The sequence below is a fragment of the Mytilus edulis genome, chromosome 9 (assembly GCF_963676685.1).
Source record: "Mytilus edulis chromosome 9, xbMytEdul2.2, whole genome shotgun sequence".
NCBI lineage: Eukaryota > Metazoa > Mollusca > Bivalvia > Mytilida > Mytilidae > Mytilus > Mytilus edulis.
The window spans coordinates 77,309,478-77,323,276 of record NC_092352.1 but is presented as its reverse complement, the minus strand read 5'-3'; the positions used below and the strand labels follow the sequence as shown (position 1 = coordinate 77,323,276).

Below are 13,799 nucleotides of genomic sequence, written 5' to 3'. Positions count from 1 at the left end.
ATTGTTGTTGCTATAATTTCTTGTTACGGGATTATAGTATACAGGATGATTAGTTCGCATAATGTTCTTCAAGCCAGTAGTATGACTGAGAGCCAGGTCGCCAAGAAGAAGGCTAATACTATAAGAACACGTAAAAATGCAGTTACAGTGGGTTTGATAATTGCTGTTTCTTTAGTGGCAGTTCTACCACGAAGTGTGCTTGTGTTCTTTTTGTACATGGGGAATAAATCGGTTATAACAGGTGCTCTCACATTGATATTCAACAACTTTTTTTCTTTTGTTAAATTCTGTTGTAGATCCAGTTATCTACGTCTTACGGATTAAGAAGTATCGTCAATATCTTATTTGTAAACGCCTGAATAACAATTCTGTTACGGATGCGACTAATTCGACAGCCGTATCTTAAAATGACCAGATTGACTTCATGTCAACCAAGTGCAGAACGATTTTTGATTATTTATCAACTATGCTGTTACAAGAAAATAGTTTACATTACTCTCTCATTGACAACTTTTTTCTGTAGTTAAATCCTGTAGTAGGTCCCATTATCTACGTCTTGCAGTCACCAAGTATCGGCAATATCTTTGTTTACAATGACAGAAGAACAATTTTGTTACGAATTGGACGAACTCGGAAGCCTTATCTTGAAATGTGCCTATTGACTTTATCTCAAACATCTATTGACAGTTTCTCTATTAATCATCAACAATGAATATTTCTCTTGTTGTATTATACAGGATTATCCGTTCAAATGGTTTGTAAATGCAAGTAGTATGACTGAGAGTCATTTCGCCAAGAAGAAGACTTATGATATAAGAACACGTAAAAAACAGTTAAACGGGGCTTGATAATTGGTGTAGGTTAAGTGGCAGTTCTTCAACGAAGTTTCCATGTGTTCTCTGTGTACATGGATAATACATTTGCTATAGCATGTACTCTCACAATGATCATCAACGACTTTTTTTGTTAAATACTATAGTAGATCCAGTTATATACGTCTTACGAATCAAGAAGTACTGCCAACATCTTCATGTAAACGCCTGAATAACAATTCTGTAACAGATCGGACTAGCTCGACAGCCGTATCGCAAAATGTCCAGATTGACCATACTCACAAGGAAGCTATTAAACCAAGAGTTTCAAATGGTGAAGTTGAAATGATCCCTTCGTAAATTTTACGGACGCCATCACGAGTTGGTTTACCATTATAGAATAACCGTTTCACAGACGATGTCGGATATGTTCCTTACGTCGTAACTACAATACCCTTCCCTTCTCATGAATGTGACTACCGATTAGGACTATTTACCGGATTTGTAATAATAAAAGCAACACGATGGGTGCCACATGTGGACAAGGATCTGCTTACCCTTACGGAGCACCTGAAATCACCCCCAGTTTTTGGTGCGGTTCATGTTGCTTAGTCTTAAGTTTTCTATGTTGTATTTTCTGTACTATTGTTTGCCTGTTTGTCTTTTCATTTTTAGCCATGGCATTGTCAGTATATTTTCCATCTATGAGTGTGACTTTCCCTCTGGTATTTATCGACCTCTTTTATAAAAGTCACTACAAATATCTGAATACAAATGCGTTATATTTTCTTGACGTTTCGAGTGAGTGTAGCGTGAATTCAAACCTGTTCATGAAGCCCCCTTTTTGTCAATTCAAACTACCATTTCACATCCTTCCGATATTTATTATATAAACAGATGTTAATTTGATATCAAATGTCTATAAGATATAAGATGTTAATTAGATAACAGGTGTTAATTAGATATCAGATATTTATTAGATATCAGATTTTTATTAGATATAAGATGTTTTTTTTAGATACCAGATGTTTTTTTAGAGACCAGATGGTTTTTTTATTTTTTGTATTTTGTATTTATTTTTTCAATAGTCAGGATTTAACATCACCCTACCAGCACCACCTGACTAAGGTGTTACAGGGTTTCAAATATATAACAACAAAGGACTATTGTTTTATCAAGATTTACACAAACTAAAATATAAATTTTTTGAAAATCTCTCTCTCTCTCTCTCTCTCTCTCTCTCTCTCTCTCTCTCTCTCTCTCTCTCTCTTTCACAATCTCTTCATATAGAAATATCTATAGATTATTTAATAGAAGAAAAAAAAAGGTTTACATGTGTTATGCATATATTACATGTTGTTTGCTCTGTTCCATAAATAGGTCAAAAAGATATATATTGATATAAATTTGGTTGTTAGATTACCATTCAGGATAAATAATTAACATAGGGGCCCAAAGTTTTTCAAGTTCAAAAATTTTGTTGTTTTTTCTTGCTGTATAGAACTCTAAGTTATTAAAGTTTTTCAGTCTATTTTTTAATTCAATTGCATTTGGAAGCTTTTCTTCTAACTTGCATTTATATATGTATTTTTTGGCAAAAATTACAAGAAAATTTTAAAATAAGCTTTCTTTTACAAAACCAAGAAACAAGTTTTTTTTGTTTAAAACAATGTTAACATAGAATTTTTTCAGACAAGCACAAAACAAATATAAAAAATTTGATGTCACTTGACAATAATAAAATAACTGTCCAATAGTTTCATCTTCACATCTACAAAAAGAACACAACTTTGTATCTTTGATTTTAATCTTATATAAAAATGTATTTGTAGGAATAGTCCTATGTAAAAACTTATCTTGGATTTTATACAAATATGTATCTCTGCAACCGTTCTGCAGTATACAAAAGTATTTCTTCCAGTCTTCAATGTTAGAATGCAGCTCATCCTCCAATTTTGAAAATTTTACAACTGGAGAATATGCACATTTTACAATAAGATTATTATATATGAATTTGATATTTTTACTGCTAGTAATTTTATCCAAAAATGTTTCCTGTGGAGTAAAATTTTCTAAGTCAGTATCAGTGTTTTCCCTAATACACTGTTAGACCTCAATATGGGTATTTGATATTAAACTGTAATAGTGCATATAATTATTTGTCTGAACTTTTTGTTTAATCTGATCAAACGTGAAAAAAATCTCTTCTTTGATGGTCAAAAAGGTGACAGAGGTTTTGCAGACCAGCAACTCCCCATCTGTTATATAATGGGAAATCTTCTGTTTTCACAAAATTCAAGATAACCAGCGAGAGACACTCATTGACATCAGTTTTAACATGTGGTTTAGATGAGTGTAAAGCTTGAAAAACATCTTTCCAAAAACGATTGCTGAGTTGATTTCCAATCTCCAAAAAATTTTAAGTTTTGTAAAGAAAAAGATCTTGCTCCTCCAAATATTTTCAATATCAACTTAAGAATATTTTGCCAGTCCCCATTCAAATTTGAAAAAAATCGCCTCACCCAACCGACTTTAAGATAAAAGTTGAAAGATTGTAAATGAATCATTTTCAAACCTCCCTCCTTTTTATCTGCAATCAGTTTATCACGTTTGATTTTTTCTGTTTTTCCATTCCATATTAAAATTAAAGAATAATCTGTTGATTTCATTCAACATGGATTGACATATATTAGGTAAAGAAGTAAGCAAATGAATCAATTTCGGAACTGCAAGAGTCTTAATAAAAGTAACCTTGCCAAGTAGTGTTAGCTTCCAATGCTGCCTACTTTTCAACAATTTTGAAATATCTTTGATTTTTGCTCTGAAATTCAAACTGGGCATACACTCTAGATCTAAAGAGAAATTTAATTCTAAAACCTTAAAGTTTGAACAGGACCAGCTTAGATTTGTTTGAGGACATAAAACCAAGTCAGAATATATCTTAATTCCCATCCAAACAAATTTTGTTTTAGTTGTATTTATCTTTTATCCTGAGACTTTGTGAATCTTCACTTCCATCCAGATGTTTTATTTAGATACCAAATCTTTATTAGATACCAGATGTTTATCAGATATCAGATGTTTATTTGATACCAGATGTTTTTAAGATATCAGATGTTTATTAGATACCAGATGTTCATTCGATAGCAGATATTTATTATACAAATATATGTTAATTATATATCAAATGTTTATTAGATATCAGATGTCTTTTTTATAGGATAAGACCGTTGGTTTTCCCGTTTGAATGGTTTTACACTAGTAATATTTGGGACCCTTTGTAACTTGCTGTTCGGTGTGAGCCAAGGATTCGTGTTGAAGACCGTACCTTGAACTATAATGGTTTACTTTTAAATTGTTACTTGGGTGGATAGTTGTCTCATTAGAACTCATACCACATCTTCCTATATCTATCTTCAACATATTTGCATGCTTTGCTATACTTAAACAAAATTTATATACCTCTCCTAGAATTATGTTTTTTCGATCTCGTGAATTTTAATCAAAAATGCATTTGGGATGAATTCAGCAATATCCATGCACCAACCCAACAATATTTCATTGTTCAGGAGTAGTACATGTTCTGAGCTTGTTTCAGCCTTTTAGTATTTGTTAAATTAGCATTTTTCAAAACAGTGTGATTTCCCCGTTGAAATAAGGAAATAATAAAGTTTAATCTGTCTATTATTTATAATTTCTTTATGATCTATTAAGTAAAGCTATTTTGAAACTGATATTAGTGTCGTGTTCTGATGTTGTAATGTAGAACTGCTGTTCTAGATAAAAACGAGGGGAATGCCTGCCCCAAATTAGGGGCCTGTACGCATTTAGATTCGATGGTTGAAATTTGTTTATGTGTGTTATATATTCTGTTTTTCGTAAATTGTTTTGTATAATGTGGGCCGTTGTTGATTTTGCATGTCGGGGACTGTAATATCTGTTAATATACAGTTTGGTTTGTTTATCTCGTTGCTTAATTCCGTACTGTAAACTACAAGGAATTATATATCTTCTTTATTTTAACTTTTGTGCTTGGAAAGTTGTCTCATTGGCAATCATACCATACTGACTTATATTGTTCTGTTATTTGCCTTTATTATTATTACACATACTATTTAGTTTATTTTTGGTGATATCTATGTGACAGGGCTCTGTACTTATACATTCCGACATTGTGTTATTGTTCTGTGGTAAAATGTTGTATGCTTGTCTTTGAGTTTGCTAATGTATAATACTTTGTCTAAATGCCTTTTTTGTCTCTCTTTGCTACACATGACGTGGCCCTGTAATTATATGTCTCGTCAATCTGTTAGTGTGGCATTGTTAATTTTTGTATTCTTGTCTTTGAATTTGGCTAATGTACTTTGTCAATATGCCTTTTTTGTCTTTCTTTGTTTCATATGACGTGGCTCTGTACTTACAATGTATATGTCTCGTCAATGTGTAAGTGTGCTAGGGTAATAGTTTGTATTCTTGTCTTTCATTTTGGCTAATGTTTATTTTGTTCACACATCGTTGTCAATATAATGGAATTTTAAACAACTGTCATACAAGTGAGATAAGTAGCTAACTTTAAAACCAGGTTCAATCCAACATTATCTAAATAAGAAGATACCTCTACCAAGTCAGAAATATTGCAGTTGTTATACATTCTTTTGATGTGTTTGCGCTTTAGATTTTGTCATTTGATTACTGACTTTCCCTTTTAATTTTCCTCGACGTTCGGTATTTTGTAATTTTACTTCTTATTTTTACGAAAATGTGTTTTCCAGGCATCTGTCGGATCTTAAGAATTTGTACTAGCACAGTGGTCAGGCTTTTAAATTTATAGAATGTATTTAAGACAAACAGACAGATAACATAAACATGCTATGTATACACAGGCCTGAGTTGAGTCTGAGTTTTATTTTCTATATGATATGAAACTTAACTAAAGAGAAAAGGTCATTTATTCAAAATCAAAAAATGCAAAAAATATATTTTGCAAATAAAACATTTGACATAATAGTTCATATTTAATATGAAGTAATAATATATAATTAATACGAAATTACATCAACTAATATCATATCAATTTAATAAACATGATAAATAATAAATAAATGCAAAGGTGGGCAGAACAATCTGCCATAAATCTACTCTTAGGCTGAAAGAGTGGATACCCCATCTAAGGACTCTGGTGACTTGAATACAATTTATATATAACTTGAAAAAATTACAAGCATGACATTCACATACATGTACACAAAAAAACCACTTTATTTGGTAAAACGTTTATATTTTGATATGCGGAGACTTTTGGACTAAATAAGGATTCGTATTCTGGGGACTGCAGACATAGAACGGACACTTACCTTGTATATGCATGTGGTCTCGATCCTTACCAAGTTCATTTGATCCCCATTAATAACTTTGCTTGATTAGAATACTGAACGCGAAATTGAACAGATTTGAGTACCAAAAAAAAAATACTGTTGGTAATGTTCCAAGGATTTGTTAATATCAACGCCACACATTAAATATTTAAAACGATATCCACATTTCAATGCAAGTACAGACGCTCTGAGTATATAACTGATGATTCCCTTGGGAAAAGACCCAGAGTTATGATGATTAACAGGCATGAATTCTAGATCCGCAGATATGTCTTTCGACAATGGAAGAAAGTGATACCGGTGAGTCCATTATTTTTTTTTCAATTCAATTTGAAGAGCCCGACCCATCCCCCTAAATTAATAAAAAGTTATAAACCTTCAAAAAAATAAACTTGAAAAAGAAGAAAATAATATTTTATGTTACGTCAACTTACGTGTGACTATGTACATATACATATTACCATAGTATGATTAATTTTATATATTCTATAATAAAAACTATTTTATATTCACAACCGTCAAGTCTTTTTGCAAAAATATATTTTAACACAGAAAAGTACGTAGCAATCTACTTCACATATTGATCTCTGATTACGTTATACAACACATGAGCTCATATGTAGTATAACGTAATCAGAGATCTATATTTTAATTAGATTGAGTACGTAGTTATCTTGTGAACGTAAAAGTAAGACTACATTTTTATTCAAAGGTTTGTCGGTTTATATACCTAAGATCAAACATCCGGGTTATAAATAAACTTTTCACAATATATTAATAGTAAATCTATATTTATCCATTACAATGTTAACATATTTAAACAAACTTTTCGTTAGGTTATTTTATATAGATAATTATAATGCAAACTTTAAAGTGTGTCGTTGTAGGTGATGGGTGAGGTAGAATAATGATATGTTTGTATGTAAATTTATCTGTTGTGTATGTGTGCGGTTGGGGGTGTATTTTTATAAGTAAATTGTTTGGCTTAAAATTTCTTGAACATCATAATTTGTTCAATTGAAAATATAAAAACCAACACACTTGAGTAAAAAAGATGTTATAAACTTTTTTAAGTGCAAAACTGATGAGACCAAAAGAAAAAAAAATGAGGGTTTACAGAAATGAGCATTATGGCTTAAGTCCATAAAGAAAATTTAAAAAATAAAGAAAATATGGAAAAAACTAAAAGATAGAGAGTACTAGGGTGCTTTATTATAAAGAAAAGAGAATGACTGTTACAGTAAAAAATTAATAAAGAATAGAGAATGATGGTCACAATAGATGAAAAAATAAAACAATACCATCTGTACAAAAAAGGAAGGAGAATAAATACCCCTATCATGACCCTCACACACGGTTAGTTTTGATTTTCAAATAAAACATGGAGAGGAGCTCGGGTTTAAACAATTAATTTTCGTTTTGTTAACCATGTTAACCTTTATCTTTTTATAAAATTATTTCAGTGCCGTTGGGAAGACATGTTTGTTAATGAGCTATTCCAGCAATAATTTTCCTGGAGAGTATATTCCCACTATTTAAGTTATAAAAATTGAGTTAAAGTTCTACAAATGTCAAAATATAAGGCACTTCATAAACATTTAAACTTTGCCTGTATGTTTCAACCTATTACGATTAAAGTACTTAACTATGGGAATATATGTTCATTTAAACATACTTAACATAATATAAACACTGTGTAGATTGTGTCGATAAAATAATACATCATTTTAATACGTACAGTGCAAATGTTCCAAATTTAGGAGGATAATCCATCGAAGATTTTCAAGCCTAGTATATATGATGAGTTTAAATCCAATATTTAGGTTTTGCAAAGTCGGTCAAGCAAGATAAAATACGATGAATTTGAATGTGGCTAGAAAGCGAGGTTTCTTCAATAGGGACAGAAATGTTACCCTATAACAATCAACCTATGGACACTTCAAATTTCATCCTGTGAGAGGCAAAGGGTTCATTTTTCAAAATCTGATTGGACTTGAATTAGTATTGACATATTTTGCACAGCTTCAGGGACGTTTTACTGCCTCGCGTGCCTAACAAGCGAAATTAAGTTAGTTAATACCTCGAAGCAAAACATTTATTTGTGTAAGAGATGAACAAGAGACAAACACAACAGTCGTTGGACGTATAGAACCCACTACACTGTGTACTTTTATTCTCAAATAAGATGTAACAAGATGTGGTATGAGTGCAAATGAGACAACTCTCCATCCAAGGTATAATTTGTAAAAGTAAAACAACAGCTTTTTTCACTTTCCTTGATTTTGGTACTAGTCAATATTCAAATAACTAATTATTGTTGTTGTTTGCTTTGCGTCAAGTACGGATGCAAAGCAAACAGCAAGTAACAGATTATAGTAGCATTTATCACGTACATGTACCAAACAAAAACGAAACGGGGTCGACCGCGATAGCAGGCGGGTTTGGACGACAAATGAGGGTATACTGAAAACGGTCGAAAACGGTATTCCTGAAAATGTTGTTGCGAGTTTTTGTAATGTGCAAATCGACTAAATCTGTGTATTTGAACAGAACCTTACGAATGTTCCACTTTTACAAAAGTTATATTGTCGTCGGAAAAGAACACATTCGTGTGATCGCATTGTTATCTCTAGTGACATTGTTTTGGCATACAAACAATTATATTTATAGATTATTGTTGATCACTGAGACAGCATACACTGTACCAAGGACAATGCATCATCAATGTAATGAAGCGGTCTGGAAGATATTTATTTGTCTATAAAACAAAAATAGTTTAATTTAGATTTGATAATTACAAAGCTATTGTGAGAGTAAACGACACCTGCGTTCAGTTATGTTTGTGGGATGTAGCAAGTCAGGAGGACTATGGCAGATTACGGCCACTCTCTTATCCACAAACTGTAAATACTTTTCAATATTGAATAAGATACGTCCAATATCTTATCAACAAACTGTGAGTTCTTTTCAATATTGGATACATATAAAGTAATGAATATTTTACCATTTTGAATGAAAATTTTATGCTGATGGTTGTTTCTGTTAAGTTAATTCATATTTGTTTGTGGACACTTATGAGATTGGCATTTCAATATAGACATGTAACATCAATATAGACATTCGATAAACATTTAAAAGGTAATTATAATAATGAATTGTTTCTCTTTTTAGTAGTTTTATAAGGATGCTTACAAAAGCGTTGGTTGTTTAAAAAACTTTATTTATACACATCGTGCATAGAACATTGCATGTTCACTAAACAAATAAAACGACAAAATATATCTTTCCTCGATTGGACACTCACACAATATATTGTTCATGATTTAATATAGTTCCCCCTGTAACATTTAACGTTTTAACATTACTACTTAACAGGATGTGTTCCTGGTGTGTTTTTCCTTGCAAAATCAAGCTAGTTTTCAAATGCTGAACAAAAGTATGTGTTCTTTATATCATATAAACTATAACATTCTAGTTATAAAATAAATGAAAACAAACTTAAATAAATGCGACTTGTCTGTTTGGGTGGTAAATAATTAATCTGAAAAAAATTCTATAATTTATGTATAAATATTTTATACGAGCATTGATAACAAATGCTAAAATTAAAGATTTTATATCTTAATACTAGTATGACTACTAATGTCCTTTAATAGCTAAACACGGACAGAAATAATAACAATTCAAATTAGTTGCTTATTAGTAAAAATATCTTTAAATAGTTAAAGTAACAAACTTAATTGATATGATCCTTGTAGGAATTTAAAAAAAAAGTTAAAGAAAAGACCGAACGCCAATGTTGTTTTTTTTTTTTAATGGGAAGTTCATAATAACTGTAATTTTTTAAATTCACTACAGTGGTTTCCAGAAATGAAGCATCATTGTGAAGACGTCCCAACTATATTAGTGGGAACCAATTTGGACATTCGGGAAAACACCACCTAGTTAAATGCCGAAGGCAAACACGAAGACAAACGAAAGTCAGCCGTGCTATACAATCAAGGTCTAGCAATTGCAAATAAGATGGGAGGTGTCACATACTAGTATTTTACTAGTAAAAGTATATGTACATTTTAATCTAATAAAGTAAATCACTGAAGGATGTTTCGTGGGCAGTTAAAAGGTCAGGAAGCGGTCATAATTTCTGTTTTCTTATATTTGGGATACTTCTTTTTACTTTTGATTTTTCTGTCCATTGTCCTCAATTCTCATGTTTCCATTCTCTGATCTATTCTTCCTTATTTTTTCTATGTGTTTAATCTCTGTTCTGTAAACCATGCATAATTTGATCATCACTTTTTTCGTTTTGTTTTATTATTGTGTGTAATTTTCATTTAGACTTTAGTGGAGGAAAATTAATGTTGTAATTGATGATTTTTATGGATAGTTTCCAATTTAATAATAGTGCTAATGCGGCGTAAAGCAACCAACAATCAATCAATCAATCCTATTAAATATACACGTACAAACTGACAATAAAATATGTTTAATAGTTTATTGTGTTCACAATTTATATGACATCCGGGACGTTTTACATTTTACATGAGTACACATTATGTATGACTTTTAACATACTTATATTTATTGCAATTAACGATGCAGGCTTTGATACTAGTTGTTGTTGGAGATTGGTAAGTCTATTTCACTCAATTTAAAAACAGTAGGTCAAATATCTGCTAATGACCAATTGGCCGTTTCAGAATCTAAAGCATCATGGGTAATTTCATTGTTCGTACCCCAAAGTGGAAATAACGTTACGTCATTGGTTGAATTTCCATTGTTTATAACGTTTTAAACCAATCAAAACGCTTTGGTGTACGCTTTTGAAAATATTATCCAGGATGCATTAGATTCTGAAACGGCGAATTGACAAGTTTTGAACAACTGCATCTGATCGTACAACCTTCAACAATGATAACAGTACCTACATTACAATATATGAAACAATTTACGGAGAAAACGAGCAGCATAAACATGGTTACACTATTGGTCAAATAGTCGACAAGGTGAGGGTCGCTGCTAGGTTAAGACAACTTTCTGCATCCTTATATTGACAATTTAACGATGTTTTTTCTGCTAAAGTTTAATCGGAGAGGTACAGTTTCTTTCTAGCTATGATTCATACAGTTTTCGCCTAAAAAGCTTCATGTAATCATAAGTACCGTACACCAACGAATGTTCATGACGATCTTCCGAGATTACCTCTTTCAAAGCTATTGTGGCGATTCAAAGATAAATTAATATACGAATCAAATAAGACATATTAGAAACAATTTAATTTCACGGTATTTTATGACTCGCGAAAACCACGGAAAAAAACCCGCTGCAAAAGAAGTTCGTTTTCAGTGGACAAAACAAATAGATTTAGCCAAATATAAACTTCTAAGAATAGTACAATTTAAAGTGGTCTGTACAATATTTGCTATTTATTCTACACTCATCTGTAATATATCTTTCATCTACAGGACCGAATACGTGTTAAATATTTCATTCAAGTTATGTTAGTCTATTTGGTTTTTAGCCATGGCGTTGTCAGTTTATTTTCGATGAGTTTAAATGTCCCTTTGATATATTTCGCCACTCTTTAACAAATTGATTATACTAAAAATCACACCAACAATTACCAGGAACTCATCAAAGATACCAGGCGTATAATGTGTTACACCAGGCGCAAGTTTCGTCTACATTAGTGCTGCTCGATTCAAACAGATTGATAGATAAATCAAATAAGATAAAAAGTTGAACAGAATGAATAACTGAAAATTCCGAAAAGTTTTGCAAAATACGACAATACTGCTGTTTGGTCGGCTTGTTGTCTCTTTGACATATTTCTGATTTCCATTGTCAATTTTATTTTCGAAATGTCTTAAGAAAATGGAGTTAAAACACACAAAGGAAGAACACAAAAAAGAGAAAAGCACGAAGAATGCTAAAAATACAAAAACAAAAACAATGAGATATAATTTAAATCAAACAGTTCGATAAGATATTTTTTTATCTTTTAACTCGAGCTCACTATGGGGTTGTTTACATTTTGTTTCAGTTATCTTTTATCATGTTCATTACAATAATGATACAAAAATATAACGCCAATATAAAAGGAAAAAATAGACAGTCGTTCCATTATCTTCTTAATGGGTGGTATTCATTACTGTTTAAAAATAATTTATACATTAAGATGTCATACGATAAAGTGCAACCTACGACCAACGATAATTAAGGTAGCACAATACAAAGATTTTTATTCCCAATCAGACATCTTTAAACTGATGAAATAACACTCATCTTTCTTTAATTTTATAAATGAGGTACCAAAAGAAAGAAGAAGGATTAATCTTTCAAATAGTGATAATTTCATTTTGACATAATTATTACATAATTAATTGTTATGTAATTAGTTGCCATATTGTGATGTCCATACTTGAATGAATTTAGCTTCTATGTTATTCATAGCATCCAAAAATATTTTATAGATTCTTGCACAACACAGTTTGACCACCAAAACCTTCAATGAAGTTTGCAACATCAATTCATAAGAGACCACTAAATCCAATAGGGTATAAAATTTGTTCTATTGATGTTTTTATGTAATAGTTATGTCATAATGAAATTATCACAATTTGAAAGATTAATCTTTCTTTTTTATTTTGGTACCTCATTTATAAAATATAAAGAAGGATGAAATGAATTACATCAGTTTAAAGTTGTCTGATTGGGAGTGAAAAAATCTTTGTATTGTGCTACCTTAACTATTTTTTTTTATAAATCGCTTGGTTTATTGAAGACATAGTAATAAATAGTTATCGGATCGTCTACTCCAGCTTCAGATGATTGAAATCAATTGTTGTACATGATTAAACATGTGGCAAATTATAAAGATAGCAAACACCGTATTTGTCACTGCAATGTTATTGTTCCATGTTTGTTCTATATACGTATCGACTACTTCAAAGCAATTAAAGTAGAGCCGTTTCTTGGTATTGCCAATGTACCTTAGTCTCAGCGACAGCGCATTGGTTCTGGAATTCTTTTATCATAATATTCTAGTTTTTATGAACTCTCAAGGTGTTACATTCCAATACCAGTGTTTGATGATTCAGCATCTAGTTGGTGGAACAATAATGTCATCTCTTGTGCAGACCTTATTGATATGCATCGAACGACTGAATGCTACATACACAACACAGAAAAGAATATTGGAATTGGTATGCAGCAATAAATGTGTTTTACTTTTTTTCATACTTAGTCACTGCATTGCTTTGTTAAGATTTGGTATGGCAACAATCGATGGACCAGTACCATGTGACCCTAAAAATACTACTACTACCGTGTTGTTATTTTCCCACGACATTCCTTGCTTATGTATTGTGTTTGCAATAATGTCTTGTTACGGTTTTGTTATATACAGGATGATTCGTTCGCAAAATGTTCTTCAAGCAAGTTGTATGACGGAGAGCCAGGTCGCCCAGAAGAAGGTTAATGCTATAAGAACACGTAAAAATGCAGTTACACTTGGTTTGATAATTGCTGTATCCTTAGTGTCAGTTCTACCACGAAGTATGCTTGTGTTCATTTTTTACGTGGGGAATACATCTGCTATAACAGGTACTCT

General features: G+C 31.4%; 1 protein-coding gene and 1 pseudogene across 1 annotated transcript in view; both read left to right on the top strand.

Annotated features, from left to right (window-relative positions):
• The window catches only part of LOC139490193 (dehydrogenase/reductase SDR family member 11-like), a 66,631-nt gene extending 65,783 nt beyond the window's left edge, over nt 1–848 (top strand). Inside the window, exon 7 of the mRNA XM_071277042.1 lies at nt 738–848. Within this exon, the coding sequence (XP_071133143.1) occupies nt 738–848 (111 nt within the window). The remainder of the gene's footprint in view (nt 1–737) is intronic.
• A 6,198-nt stretch (nt 849–7,046) lies between these two features.
• LOC139490192 (ras-related protein Rac2-like) lies at nt 7,047–10,231 on the top strand (annotated as a pseudogene).
• Nucleotides 10,232–13,799: the final 3,568 nt, after the last annotated feature.